This window comes from Myotis brandtii, unplaced genomic scaffold (genome assembly GCF_000412655.1).
Source record: "Myotis brandtii unplaced genomic scaffold, ASM41265v1 scaffold266, whole genome shotgun sequence".
Taxonomy (NCBI): Eukaryota; Metazoa; Chordata; class Mammalia; order Chiroptera; family Vespertilionidae; genus Myotis; species Myotis brandtii.
Window position 1 is genome coordinate 10,438,511 of NW_005360124.1, and position 15,136 is coordinate 10,453,646.

The following is a 15,136-nucleotide window of genomic DNA, read 5'->3' on the forward strand; positions in this document are numbered from 1 at the left end:
AGGGCGGACCACAAAATGTGCAAGCCAGAGTCCAAGCAGGTCATTGCTGCATCATCCTGTTTTTTCAGGGTTAGAGTAGCCTTGCCAGGTTTTAATTTTTAAATCTAAGAGACTGTTCCCAATACATAGGGTAGGGTCCCTAGGCCTGGACGGTGATCAGGGCCAATCTGCAGGGCAACCAGTGGGCGGGGCACCCACCTTGACTGGCGGCCTGGAGTCGCCCGCTTGCCAGCCCCACCCCCCGCTGCCACCCTCCCTCTGTGGGGCAACTGGCGGGTGGGTAATGGGGGGCCCCCGCTGGCACCCACTTTGGCTGGCAGCCTGGCACCGCCTGCTTGCTGGCCCCGACCAGGGACAGCACCTGCGTTGAGCATCTGCCCCCTGGTGGTCAGTGCGCATCATAGCAAGCGGTCGTTCCGCTGTTCAGTCAATTTGCGTTTTAGGGTTTTATTATATAGGATTCCCACCTCTATTTCTTGGCTTTCATCCTCTTTTAATTGGAGTATAACCTCAAGTAAATGTGTATGGATATAAATTCTCACTTTAAATCTTTAGTGTTCTGAGGTTTCATAACAATACTAAGTATGGGCCTTTTTTATTTATCCTACTTTTTTCATTTATCTTATGGATCCTGTGAATGATGATTTGCCTTTAGCTCTGGAGATGTTATTTAACAATCTCCTTTCCTCTATCATGAGTGTTTTGTCTTTAGAACTCCTACTTGTTGGCTATTGGACTGATGCTCCAGTTCTGAATCCAAAGTTTCTCCAGAGCAACTTGGTGACTTCTATTCTTATAGTTCCCTTCTCTCATATTCTAGAGTGCTGTTTCCTCCTCCTCCTCTTCTCTTATAAACCTCCTAAAGCATCTGCTTTTCCTCTTCTCATCTGCTCATGACCATCTATAATGCTCTCCATTTTTGTGGGCTAGATCTTTTCTTATTCTTCTACTAGCATTTTAAATTAGTCCTGTGAGAGGAGTAAGTGAGTCTGTTCACCTTGACATCTTGAACTAGAAGCTACCCTTATGAATTTAAAAGGTATTTTAAACACAGATGGCCTTTTTTGTCAAATCATGTTACCTGTGACTACATCAATGGCATGAGATCCAGTAATGAAAGCATTCCCTGAGCCTATGTTACAGTTTGGGACAAGAACATCTTAGGAGAAGTATACTCATAGAGCCTTATGTGACACTTTTTCCTTTATCATAATGTTATCATTGTAATTCACTAGTTAATATTAACAATAGGAAGAGAGCAAAGGGGAGGCCAGACATTGTAAGCATGGTCACCTGGGAAGCTTCATCAGGGAGCTAAGGTCCACACAGCACTGCTCCTCCAAGGAGATTAACACTCCTTCCTTCCCCCCTCTGCTACTTGTTGAGAGGAGAAGGGAGAGATAGGCACATGTGCAGTAGAAATCAGGGTGACTTAGGGAAGGTGCTTGTCTGTTAGTATAGCCTGGAGAACAACAGATTGGCTGGGGGGTGGACCCCATTAGAAAAAATGCAAAATCGCAGGCACATCCCCAGTAGGGAGTGTGCAGGAGGCAGCTGATCAATGTTTCTCTCTCATCGATGTTTCTAACTCTCTATCCCTCCCCCTTTCTCTCTGTAAAAAATCAATAAAATATATTTTTTAAAAAATAAAAATCATCATTCTCCCCTTTAAAGGAAAGAAGAAAGAAAGAAAGAGAGAGAGAGAGAGAGAGAGAGAGAAGGAGAAAGAAAGGAAGAAAGGAAGAAAGGAAGAAAGGAAGAAAGGAAGAAAGGAAGAAAGGAAGAAAGGAAGAAAGGAAGAAAGGAAGAAAGGAAGAAAGGAAGAAAGGAAGAAAGGAAGAAAGGAAGAAAGGAAGAAAGGAAGAAAGGAAGAAAGAAAGATCGCTCTAGCCGGTTTGTCTCAATGGATAGAGCATAGGCCCTCAGACTGTAAGGGTCCCAGGTTCAATTCCGGTTAAGGGCATGTACCTTGGTTGCAGGCTCTATACCCCTGGCCCTAGTGCCCTGGTCAAGGTGTGTGCGGGAGGCAACCAATCGATGTATTTAAAAAAAAAGAAAAAGGAAGTTCTTTATAGTTTGCAAGGTAAATATGTTGTAGGAAGTTGGACAGACATGAGCAGAGCAAGCCAGAAGGGCCAGGTACAGAAGGTCACCAGGGTGGAAATCCCCAGGTGCCTAGGAAAGGACAATTGTAGGGTGGGACCTCATCCCCAGGGTGACTTTTCCTCCCCTAGCATATACTGGCGAGGGAGGTTTGGACCTCCAGACTTTTCCTCTAGAGATAACATCTATGTTCCAGGCCCAGATAAGCAACAAAACCAGCCTCAGGACCAGGGGCATTAATGACCCCTGCCCTGGGGCCAGCCAATCAATCAGTGGAGAGCACAACCCAGACAGGACACACCTGGGAAACTGCTGAATATTCTATAGAGATCTTCCCCTGGGACCTTCCCTAAAATCTGTCCTTAAAGCCCATAGGCTGGAGGTCAAGGGAGCACACCCATGCTTTTCCCTCCCTGCTTCTCCTCCCCCCAAGGTATGTGACCATTAGCTTCCCCACTCCCAAGCTCCAAGGGCCCTTCCTTTACCTCTGTAACTTGTTTCCTAAGCCAATTTCTTCTAGGAATTACTTTTCCTACCTCTGTAATTTACCCAATAAATGTTCTCTTACAGCTTGGATCTTGCTCTGAATTCTTTCCTAGCCAGAATCCAAGTACCAAGAGGTTGCTAAACCCAGGTTTGGTCTGACCCACCGGTCAGACAGGGTGCCAGTCCTGCCGCCTACAACATATTGAAAACAAAATACATTATCCAAGTGCATTTTGAGAATGACTACATTCTCCAGGGCAGGTTTTGTGCAGAACTCAGCAGAATACTTCATGAGAGAAAATAAAGCTTCCATCTCTGTGACTATCTTTCTCAGATAAGGGTAAAAATAAATAAATCACCTGAATTTTCCCAGGGTTCCACCAAATAGATAAGCATGCCTTTTGGAGGTGACTATAACATAATAATAGAATCTAAAAATTGATGTATAAAACAACTTCCTAGTTTTTGAGTTGATTCATTTACTCTCTCAGCAAATATGCATTGAATGACAATAATATTCAATTGCAGTTTAAAGAATTAGGAAAAAAAAACAAATCACCTGATTTTTCCCAGGGTTCCACCAAATAGATAAGCATGCCTTTTGGAGGTGACTATAACATAATAATAGAATCTAAAAATTGATGTATAAAACAACTTCCTAGTTTTTGAGTTGATTCATTTACTCTCTCAGCAAATATGCATTGAATGACAATAATATTCAATTGCAGTTTAAAGAATTAGGAAAAAAAAACATTAATTAGCCCTTGTACTTTCACACACTCAGAAGAAAGCTTCCTGTTTCAGGGGAGACCGTGCATGTACCCATATACCCACAATACAATATTGAGTAAAACAAGTGACACACCTGATACAAAGGAATGAGAAGTGGTATTTGAGTTGAACCTTAAAAAATGAGTAGGGTTTCAATTGGCTAAGATAAGTGAAGGGCATTCCAAAAAGAGGGAATTATGTTCACAAAGGTTACAGATATGGAAAAGTAAGGCTTTGTTCTGGAAATGATGAAAAGCATGGTTTGCCTAAAGAACTAGTTCAATATAGAGGATATGTGGCATAGGCCATGATGGAGAGGGCCTCTTATAATAGGCTAATGTGGAACCTGGTTCTGCAGGCAATAGGTAGCCTTTGAAGGTTTTCATTAACGAGGGGGGTATTGTTTCAAAAAGGAATTTATAACAATAACAGTTTACTTTTTTGCATTGGTATTTAGTCTTTACAAATTGCTTTTACATACATGATCCCATTTGCTCCCTGTCATAATTCTATGGTACAGGTGTTCTTACTGTTTGTGAGTAGAATAAGGTATAAACCAGACCTAAATTCTGATTCCCATTCCGATCTACATCCAATCTACTTCTATTGTAGGAAGACTGATGTGTCGAAAGTGTATACAAAATACACTGAAGGCAGTGAGGCAGCACCTGAAGAACACAACTTCTGAGTAGGAGTTGGAATTCTGGAGCCAGTGTTTAGCAAAGTACTCAAAAACCAATAAACAGCCTTCTTCTATTCTAGAAAATTTGACTCTGCCAAGAAGGGAACAGGAACAAGATTATGGACATGATCTCATATTTCTTTGAAATTCCCCCATGGTACTGCACTGTGCTAGGCACACAGTGTTGCCATACAGGTGAGTGATGTATTCATTCCCCTTAGCCAGGCACTGACACTACTAAGTACTGGGAAAACCTTAGTCCCTACAATGTTCTGAACTGTACTGAATGCTCCCAATTGCCTAGCACAGACCCAGGATCACATCACTCCAACAGTATGCAATTAGATGCCTCTCCCAACATGACAAAGATATGCTTGTTTAAATGACAACTGTAGGATCCCCCCAAGGACATGTGGGCCATGTGAAAACTGTGAGCACAGAGCTCACAGCTGTTCATTTCAACAGTCAACAGTGGACAACTGGTAAGAATCTAAACCATTTTTTATTGTGTAAGCCTTAAGTGCTGTTGTTTTTCTAATAGTTTCTCTGTTGATGATGCAAATTTGATCTTTCAAAATAAGGATTTTGCAGGGAAAATCTTTCATATATTAACAAAAAAGCCACTTGCTTTTCATTCAACTTCTCTAACATTGAAATATAAAGTGATTGAGAGGAAAATTTCCTAAATCTTATTACCTTACAGGTTATTTTCTAGTATAGTTAAAACGATTAAACTCCACCTTTCTTTCATGGCCCCCTCCAGGTTCTGTCTTGAGTAAGTCAAGCCTCCACAAGACACCAGGGCTGACTCTCTCACATAATTCAGACCCTTCTCCCAGGTTCCTGCGGAAAGCTGATGGAAGTGACAAAGCAATGAATTAACATCTCCCACCCGAACTCCCTCAAAGAGTGGTTTTCTTTTTCTCTGTTTTCTGGTTTTTGTTTGTTTAGTGTATTTTAGCTTAGGAAATCTTGTCTTTACAAAAAGGAAATCCTAACTTTTATTGTGGAAGCCAACTATAAAAAGTTGCTAAAAGCAAAGTTGCTGCAGTTGAAGGAGACAAGGAAAGAGATAGGAAGAAATGGAGAGCTTACTGTTTACCCTCCCTCATGCCCTAAGTATTTTGCTGGACATAGAATAAAACCATTAACCTTGAAGATTTCTGAGGTACTTAGAACTTGATTCATGATCTTCAGGATGTAGGAGCATAAAAACCACTGAGTTACACCAACCTGACTGTGACTAATAGAGCAGTCTACTTGACCACTTTACTCACTCATTCTTTCCAGTTATTCACTGAATATCTATGAGGTGTCAGGCACTGTTGCAGGCACCAGGGATATAGCAGTAAGCAAAAGAAACTAATTTTCCGCTTTCATGGAACTTACATGAGAGTGGGAGAAGACAATAAGGACATAAACAAATAAAAGTTATATGTTTCGTGTGATAAGAAAATGGAGATGAAAAAAAGTAAAACAGGACAAAAAATAATAAAAGAGGGTGGGGAGGGGTGGAGTCAGGGGAGGCCTCCCTTGTGAGGATGACTTTAATCCAGAAGTCAGTAAAGTGAGATATCGCGAACAAAATCTGTTTAGGTGGAAGAAACAGTGAGTGGGGAAGCAATGAAGCAAGTGAGAGCTCGGCACGGTTGAGGAGGAGCAGGGAAGCCGAGTGGCAGGAACACAGTGATGAAGAGTGAAGCAGCAGATGACGTCAGGAAGACATCAGCTCCTCTGGGGACGAGGCCAAGTCACCCTCAACTTGACTCTGTGGGGATGAGCTTTGAGTTATGGAGGAGATGTTCAATATTTATGTGTTGGAAAGAGTCAGAAAGTCCATTGTTTTGGTAAAAAGAACACATTGAAGAGTATATCTAAGTTCTTCCACAGAAAGTCTTAGGTAGCAAGTTTTGTAATGTATTTGTCTAATCAAGAGTTCAGAACGTCCCATCTCTACGGAGAGCTCTGTCTACCTCCCAAGTGACCCCGGCCTTGGGGACAAAGTGTCCCCAGTGTTTTCAGGGCCACATCTCTCACCACATCCCTAAAGTCGGTTTCTGATGTCCTCGTTGCACAGATTTCACAGTGTGGTGTGTTCCAAGGAAAAGGATGATTGGTAAAGGATGAACACTGATAATAGATTAGGTCCCCTGGGGCCTAAAAATTACTTTTTGTTTTAAATCAGAAAAGAAACAAATTGTTGCAAAATCAATGGCCTCCCACTGTTAACTATGAGCTGCACAGTACTTCTCTCAACTATAGTTTTGATTAACTATGCCACTCACTCAGCCACTTAGTGCTGTGTTAAGCATAATTTCAGAGCTGAACTGGTATAACGAAGTGAATGGATGACTTTTTTATTTGTATTTCTGGGAGCAGGCATTTTTATCAGAATTTCTTAGGTGGAGCAATTTTCAAATGAGTTATTTTTCATGCAAGACTTTATAAAATCTTACCAAATAGACCTATGTTTTGTGGTTTTTGTTGTTGTTAAGGATGCCCATGGTCTCATCTTTCCCCCTCTTGGCACCCACCATCTGCCAAGAAACATGACTAGTTTCTGGTTTTCTGATCCCCGTTGCAATTTGTGACTGAGTTTACAACAACAAAAGTCATTCTACTTGGAACTCTAAATATAACAAGCTTGTCGAACTGTTCAAGGAAAAAAATGCAATCTTTTTGCTTTTTAAAGTTTTTCTTAAAGGGACATTTCATCTTTGTTGTAATGAGGCTAATTCCAGGTCACATACCAAAAAAAAAACACATAAATCTGTGCAACACAGATAATGCAGTTAATTCCAGGTCACATACCAAAAAAACACATAAATCTGTGCAACACAGATAATGCAGCAGCTTGGACTGCTGGCTGCAGCGGAAACAAGGAAGAGTGGGATATTTAGTAGGCCTTTTATGGGTAAAGGCAGGACATTGCACTTAAATTGCCTGACATTAAAAAGCAGGGGGAGAAAAACAACACAGGAACTTTTGCTGTCAGGGAGTTTGTGTGGTTTGGTTGCTCTTCAAAATCCTTTGCGTTTTGATATACGCAACCCAGGTGGTATGCCTCTTCTCCTTTTTAATCTTTTCCTATCTCACAGGGAGTACCATAGTGACTCTTTAGAGAGGGGAGATCAGCAACCTTGACCTTACCATTTATACAGCTAGGTTTATGAAAAAGATACCCACTGCCAATGGTTCACAACGAAGTTCCTGCCAAATTCATTGATGACCACGACACAGAGCTATCACCCACCTGCTCCAGGTATGTTCTCCCTCACCTTTCCTCAAAACAAACATTACACCCCACCAGTGTGGTTCAGAGGATGAGTGTGACCTGTGAACCCGGAAGTCACAGTTGGTTTCCAGATCAGGGCACATGCCCAGGTTGCCGGCTTGATCCCTAGTGTGGCACGTGGAGGAGGCAGCCAATTAATGATTATCATCATTGATGTTTCTATCTCTCTGTCTCCCTCTCCCTTCCTCTCTGACATCAATAAAAATGTTTAAAAAAAGAAAACAAAGAGAAAAAAACACTACTTGGACTGGGGTGACCAACCATCTAGGTTCACCCAGGACTGAGGGATTGAGTTTCCTAAAAGTGGGCAAGTGGGAAAATCTGGGGCAAAGCAGAGGAGTTGATCATCCTAACTTGGACCCCCATGAAGTCTGGAGCAGTTCTTGACTGGGAGCTGTGACCACTGGGCCTTGGTGAGCTGCTTTCTTTTACCACACACGGAATAAGGACTCACTGTCCAGGCCTTTCAGGTACACCATGTGGAAGTCCTCTCGTTTTTCCAGCATCAGAAAACCTGACAATGTCTGCATTAACACAATGGGGATACTAACTGTCTACTTCCTAATTCTTCTATGAGAATTAGTATTAACGTGTGTAAAGTACTTACAACAAAGCCTGGCACTTAGTGCCTAACAAAAGTTACCTATTGTCAGAATGATCACTAGCTTATGGATGGGGGAGAAATGATGCAGGACTTCAAATTGTAGTTGATTCTCTCCTAGTGAATCCTGCTGTATTATCTTTTCAAAAGTTAAAAAGAGAGAGAAGGAGGAAGGGAGGGAGGGAGGGAGGAGAGGAGGGAGAAAGAAAAAAAGAGAGTCAGTTAAGTCAGGAAGATTTATCTACTGTCTTAAAAATTAATTCTATTCACAAGGACTGACATTTGAGCATGGCCAAAGTCCAGATAAAAAAATGTTTCTAAAATGAAAATAATTGGTATGAATACATTTTCTAAATAAGTTACTACCCTTATCAACATTTTTTATCATAGTTAGGAAATGCAAACAACCAGAAAATCCACCAGTAAGATAATGATTAACATAATTATGTTACACCCATACTCTGCAATTTGTTAAAATGAATAAGGTAGATTTTTATGAACTGACATGGAAAGATCCCCAAGGCATACTGTTGCAGAGCAATATATAGAGCTTAATTTCATGTATGCAAACAAACAAATCACAAAAAAATGCCTCTATTATGTATAAGTACATGAATGAAGAAAACAAGTTTGAAAGGATAGACACAAGTACCTATGGATTACCTTTGGGAACAGGAGAATGGGTTGGGGGTGGCTTGAACAAGAGACTAATTTTCTGTTCAAATTATGTGTTGCTTGAAATTTAAACAAAGAGAATATATATTCATATATTATTGGTATTTTGTAATTTTTAAAAATAGTATAATAAAACAGCTGTAGAAAAGAATTTCACCCCAAAACCTAAACTCTTTTGCCTACTTCTCCCTCATTCTCAACATCCCTGCAAAATAGAAAAACAAATGTGCTGTAAGTGGCAAAGTATACAGGTTACTACAGATGAGGTATACGACATATAATTCACTATCTGGTAACGAGAGTTACTACAGATGAGGTATATGACATATAATTCACTATCTGGTAACGAGAGTTGACCATAGTAAAGAGTCCACCTAATTACACCCAAGTACAAGTCAAAACAAACAGCCACACATGATTTCACAATAAGTTCTTAAAAAATAAAATTTGTTAGCTATTTTTTAAAAAATATATTTTTATTGATTTCAGGGAGGAAGGGAGAGGGAGAGACAGATAGAAACATCAATGATGAAAGAGAATCACTGATTGGCTGCCTCCTGCACCTCCCACACTAGGGATCAAGCCCACAACCTGGGCATGTGCCCTGACCAGGAATTGAACTGTGACTTCCTGGTTCATAGGTTGACACTCAACCACTGAGCCACGCTGGCCAGGCCATTTAAATAGTCTTTAAAATTGTTTATGGCTATGTTGACAGTATCTGGAGTTTGTTTGAAAGTCTTCTCTAATCAGGTAAGATATCCATGACATTTATTTGAAGATTCTTTAATCAAATTGTTTTCACTGAAAATAAGTATGGCTTTAAAATTATCAAAAGGTCTATACAATTAAATTGCTACTTGCTTCATCAAGTTCTTGAGGGAAAAAATATTCAGTCAATCACTTGTTGATCTGGGTCTAAAGCCAATCCATTATTGGATTCACTGATATTTTAACTATTTAATTATTAATTATTCAAAAGGAAAAATATTAATAATGGTATGTATGCTTTCAAGTTTTTAATTAGTTGACCTGCTCTAAGTACAATATTGTAATCCTTTTCAGTCAATCATTTTAGAAATAATAAAAATATAATTGAGTCTCATTACCGTGATCTTTGATTTGCGAAGGGACTAAAAAAGAAAAGGAAAGGAACACTATATGAACATCAAATAACACCCAACGGTTTTTAAAAAAAATTGATTTTAGAGAGAGGGGACAGAGTGAGAAGCACAAACCCCAACAGAGCCCACACTGGGAATCGAACCCACAAACTGGGTACGTGCCCTGACTGGGAATTGAACCTGGAACCTTTCGGTGTACAGCAAGGATGGGAAACCTTTTTGGTGCCAAGGGCCATTTGGATATTTATAACATCATTCGTAGGACCACACAAAATTATCAACTTAAAAATTAGCCTGCCATATTTGGTCAAACATTTAATTAACTCACCCCTAATGCCTTGGCAGGGTCAGACCAAATGATTTTGGGGGCCTTATATGGCCTGCAGGCTGGACATTCCCCACCCTTGGCATACAGGATGATGTTCCAACCAATGGAGCTACACTGACCAGAGCACTAAACAGTTTTTAAAAACCCAGCAAAGACTTTGTGCTTCACATAGCTCTACGCAGGCACACAGAGGAAATGAAGTTACCCATGACAGAATATTACAATAATGCCACAGAAGCAATTGTCTCCGTAATAGAAAGTTAAATGTCAAGTTAAAATAACTCCAGGTCTTTTATATTTTACAGTGGACTAATAACTTTTATTGCTATTTTTCAGGGATGTCAGTTTCTACTTTCTAAGAAATTTAATTACATTTGCTCTTCTCCAATCACCAATCCCCTTTCTGGCCCATTCCTAGATGACAAAGAAAAACGTAAGTGAATCTGCAATGACTTTACCTAATTCTGAAGCAGAATACAAACTGTTCCAACCGTCTCAAAGGACATGCCAGTTTACTATAGTTAAACACTTTAAAGAAGTAAGCCTGGCTCCACTGGCAATGGGATGATTGGTAATGGAACTCAGACCTGGGTGTTTTTCAGTATCCACTGCTATTGGTTATATGCTCCATGGCATTCTGTACCTTTCTTTCAAGTTATTTACCAGTTCATAGTTATATATTTATATGATAATATTGTTAACAGTAGGCCCAATGCACGAAATTTGTGCATGGGTAGGGTCCCTAGCCCTGGCCGGCAATCAGGGCCGATCTTTGGGGCAACTGGCAGGGCTATGGGGGGTGGGGGGGGGGGCGCTAGCACCTGCCTTGGCCGGCCTGGCGCTGCCCACTCACCAGCCCCTCCCCCAACCCCATTGGTCACCTCCCTTGCAGGGTGACCAGCCAGGCAATCGGGGGGTGGGGGGGGATCCCGCTGGCACCCACCTTGGTTGTCCTGGGGCCTGTGGGCAGCTCCTGCATTGAGCGTCTACCCCATGGTGGTCAGTGTGCATCATAGCGACTGGTCGTTCCTCCATTTGGTTGGACACTTGGTATGTGCTATGCAATTGTAGATTTAACCAGTTAACTGCCACGCATCCAAAATGGAAACCATCCCCACACGCCATATTTTGAATTGAATTTAAAAAATCAATTTGCAATGAATATTATAAAAATAAATATATTACTCACAATTCGGGTGTTCTTGAATATTTTCAGCTGAAAATTCTCGTGAAAAATGATTTTTAAGTTGGTCAGGGCTGCCACTTAAAAACATTTTTTATTATAGACTCGCATGGCATGTGGGGAAGGTCCGCTGCTTGCATCTAAGACGCTTATGGCATACAATGGGTTAAGAAGGTCCAAACCTATAAAATTTCAATAAGATATTAAGCCAAACTGACTACAATTGCTGGGACACATCTTAAATTTTCGGAGAATGAGTTTTGCAGTTTCTTTTATGCATTTGAAATTAAGGAGGTAACATAAGGAAGATTACATGAAGGTAGACGAAAGTAAGGAAGAGATTGGATAACTGAATAGTTAAGATTATGTATCAGCAAACATATTGCTACAAGAGACGTCTGAGATTTTGCTGCCTCTGGTTTCTTCTAGGATTCTTATGATTTCACAACTTACATTTAAGTCTTTTATCCATTCTGAGTTTATTCTTGTGTATGGTGTAAATTGGTGGTCCAGTTTCATTTTTTTACATGTATTTGTCCACTTTTCCTAACACCATTTATTGAAGAGACTGTTTTCACTCTATTGTATGTTCTTGCCTCCTTTGTCAAATATTGAGTGTAATGGCTTGGGTCAATTTCGGGGGTCTCTGTTCTGTTCCATTGAACTGTTCTAGTGACAGTTCCAGGCTGTTTTGATTACAGCGGCTTTGTAGTATAACTTGATATCTGGTATTGTGATTCCTCCAACTTTGTTCTTCTTTCTTAAGATTGCTGCGGCTATTCAGGGTCTTCATTGGTTCCATGTAAATTTTTGGAGTATTTGTTCTAGATCTGTGAAATATGTCATGGATATTTTAATAGGGATTGCATTGAATCTATAGATTGCTTTGGGTAGTATGGACATTTTAATTATGTTAAATCTACCAGTCCATGAACACAGTATATTCTTCCACTTCTTTCTATCTTTCTCTACTAGTATTTCTTTTTTCAAATGTCATGTAGTTTTCTGAGTACAAGTCTTTTACCTACTTGTTTAAATTATTCCTAAGTATTTTAATTTGTTTGTTAAATGGTAAATGGGATTTTTCCCCCCAGTTTCTCTTTATCAGAATTCATTATTGGTACATTTACACCATGGAATATTATGCAGCAGTAAAAAAAAGAAGGCTCTTACCCTTTGAGACAGCCCAGAGGGACCTGGAGAGTATTATGCTAAGCAAAATAAGCCAGTCAGAGAAAGGTAAGTATCACATAATCTCACTCATATGTGGAATCTAAAGAACTAAATAAATAGAGGAACAAAATAGATCCAAAGACATAGAAGCATGGAACAGACTGATGAATCTCAGAGGGAAGGACGGGGTGGGTGGGTGAGAAGAGACTAACCAAAGAACTTGTATGCATATATGCATAACCCATGGACACAGACAATAGTGTGGTAAAGGCCTGGGGCAGGGGGTGGGTGGAGGCTAGAAAGGGTCAATGGGGAAAAAAAGAGAACATATGTGATACTTTTATCAATAAAGATTTTAAAAGAGAGAGAAAAAAAGATTATGTGCTCTCTTGAGGGTGGTTACCCTTGTTTCAAAGTCGTGATAACCTAGATGCACACAAAAAATGGACAGGGACTATTTAAGGCAAAGATAAACCTTTTACTATAAAAGTTATATGCCTGGGGCATGACAACCCGTCATGACCCGCCCAGTTAGGAATTAATGAACAGATCACCTTGTGAGGCTATACTTTCCATATAAATCTTTTTTCGTCCACATAATGAAATTCTATGAAAGGTGTTTTCGAACAATTAATAACCTCACATTCGAGCATACCTCACTTTTCCTGTTATCTATTTTACAAAGGTCAGTTTCAACCTTTTCTGATGATCATAGAGTGACAGTCATTTTGCATACTAAATTAAGAGCATTCTATTGTATATTTTGTTTATAGTTTGCCTTTAGAGTCTGACAATTTAGAACACCAAAGGGGGAGGGAGGGGGCCTATCCCATAATCTGTTACATCAGTAACATGAAAAGAATCTCTTCTTTTTTTAACCTTTTCCCTTTACCTGGTGTGAGCATCTGAGAGAGGTCACTTGATGGCATGGTAGGGGTAAGTGAACAATTCTCAAACTTGAGCATGCATCAGAATCACACAAAAAACTTGCTAAAACACAGACTCCTGGACCAAACCCGAGTTTGTGATTCCATAGGTCTGGTGGGGGTCCCTGAGAATTTGTATTTCTTCTTTTTTTTTTTTTTTTTAATCCTCACCCCAGGATATTTTTCCATTGATTTTTAGGGAGCGTGGAAGAGAGAGGGAAAGACAGAACACTGACGTGAGAGGAACACATTGAATGGTTGCCTCCTTCACATGCCTGACCAGGTCCCCAGGCCGGGAGGAGCCTGCAACCAAGGTAGGATACCTTGATCGGAATCAAACCCGGGACCCTTTGGTCTGCAGGCTCTATCCACTGAGCCAAACCAGCTAGGGCGTGTTTCACTTTTTAATAACTAAAATTCTGGGAGTGGGGGGAGTCTGTTATTATTTTCCTCAGTAAGAATTAGTTTCATAGCTTCCCTGTCCTTCAGGGCTTTAAGCAAGTCACTTTTCTTAATAGTTATAATAGTATCTACTTTCAGTGAATTACCGTTAGGATTAAATGAGACCCTAAATGGAAAAAAATACTTAGCACCAAAAATGATCTGTAAATGGTAACTGCTTTGTTTTTACTAACTTAACTACTCATTCGAGGAAATAAATTCCAATGGCCCTGGGACCAGTGACTGAAACTACTTAACATTTCTAGCACATTAACTAACCACAGAAATCAGCCTAAATGGTCAGTTATATTCTAGGTATTTTTGCTTACTGCAGCAGGAAACTTTGATTTTGGAACTTTTGGCACAGAGCACCAAAACAGGGTCTCCCAAATACACAAAATGATAAAGTTATCACCTGGAGCATTACTTAAAATACAGGTTCTTGAGCTCCACCCCAGACCAACCAAAAACAATCTCCAGGGAAGAGGCCTAGTCTTCTTTTAAATAAGCACCGCAGGGGCTTTTCTGATCCAAGAGTTTGGGACACACTGAAGGGCTGTCACTCCAATCTTTTTGTTGTTGCTGTTAATCCTCGCCCGAGGATATTCCATTGGTTTTCTTTATAGAGTGGAAAGGAGGAGAAGAGACTGAGAGAAACATAGGAGGAGGAGAAACATCGATCGCACACCGACATCATCCCGCGTGCACCGAGATGCAACCCGTAAGTGCCCCTTGACCAGAACCCAACCCGCGAGGCCGATGCTCTTATCCACAGGGCATCTCAATGGTGGCTAATAGAAGCCCTAAACCTCATTCCTGTTCGTTCATTACACTCTCGGTTACTAGACAACATCACAAGTCCTATCTGTCTTAGTCATTTTGTCCTCTTGAGTTGAACTGACGTCGCTTGGAGGGGTCAGCTGGGAGTGGGAGTCTTTTGTTGGTGGTGGTGCTTTGCACAGGTTCTAGCGCTCGCAGTTAACTCGCCCTTTCAAATTCGCTGGGCCCAGTGCCCCATCGGTGAACTGCCTGCTTCCCGCCTCTCCCCTCCTGAACTTCCTCCTGCAGCGTTTCCTCCCTTCTGGTCTCTGCCCCAGGTCTAGCTTGTTTGTCCCTTCACTCCATTCCTTGAGCAGAACATTCGGTGCCTTCCCCAGTTCGCGGCGCTTTGCTGGAACAGCCCATTTCCAGGGATTTTACAGGCTGGCCAAAACAGTTTGTTCAGAACAGAGGCGCGGGCCGAGGGCTGGCACCGCGCTAGATGGCGGAGCGTCCCCTGACTCTGCACAACCACCTTGACCTTGAGCGAGCGCCGCCGGCCCAGCTCCTTGCCGGCGGCGTCAGGGCC

At 41.0% G+C, this 15,136-nt stretch overlaps 1 protein-coding gene across 1 annotated transcript in view; it reads left to right on the top strand.

Annotated features, from left to right (window-relative positions):
- The first annotated feature begins 14,497 nt into the window (after window positions 1–14,497).
- Window positions 14,498–15,136, top strand: part of ZFAND5 (zinc finger, AN1-type domain 5) — an 11,030-nt gene continuing 10,391 nt past the window's right edge. The window contains exon 1 of the mRNA XM_014541282.1: window positions 14,498–14,509. Coding sequence (XP_014396768.1) covers window positions 14,501–14,509 — 9 coding nt within the window. The 5' untranslated portion in view covers window positions 14,498–14,500. The remainder of the gene's footprint in view (window positions 14,510–15,136) is intronic.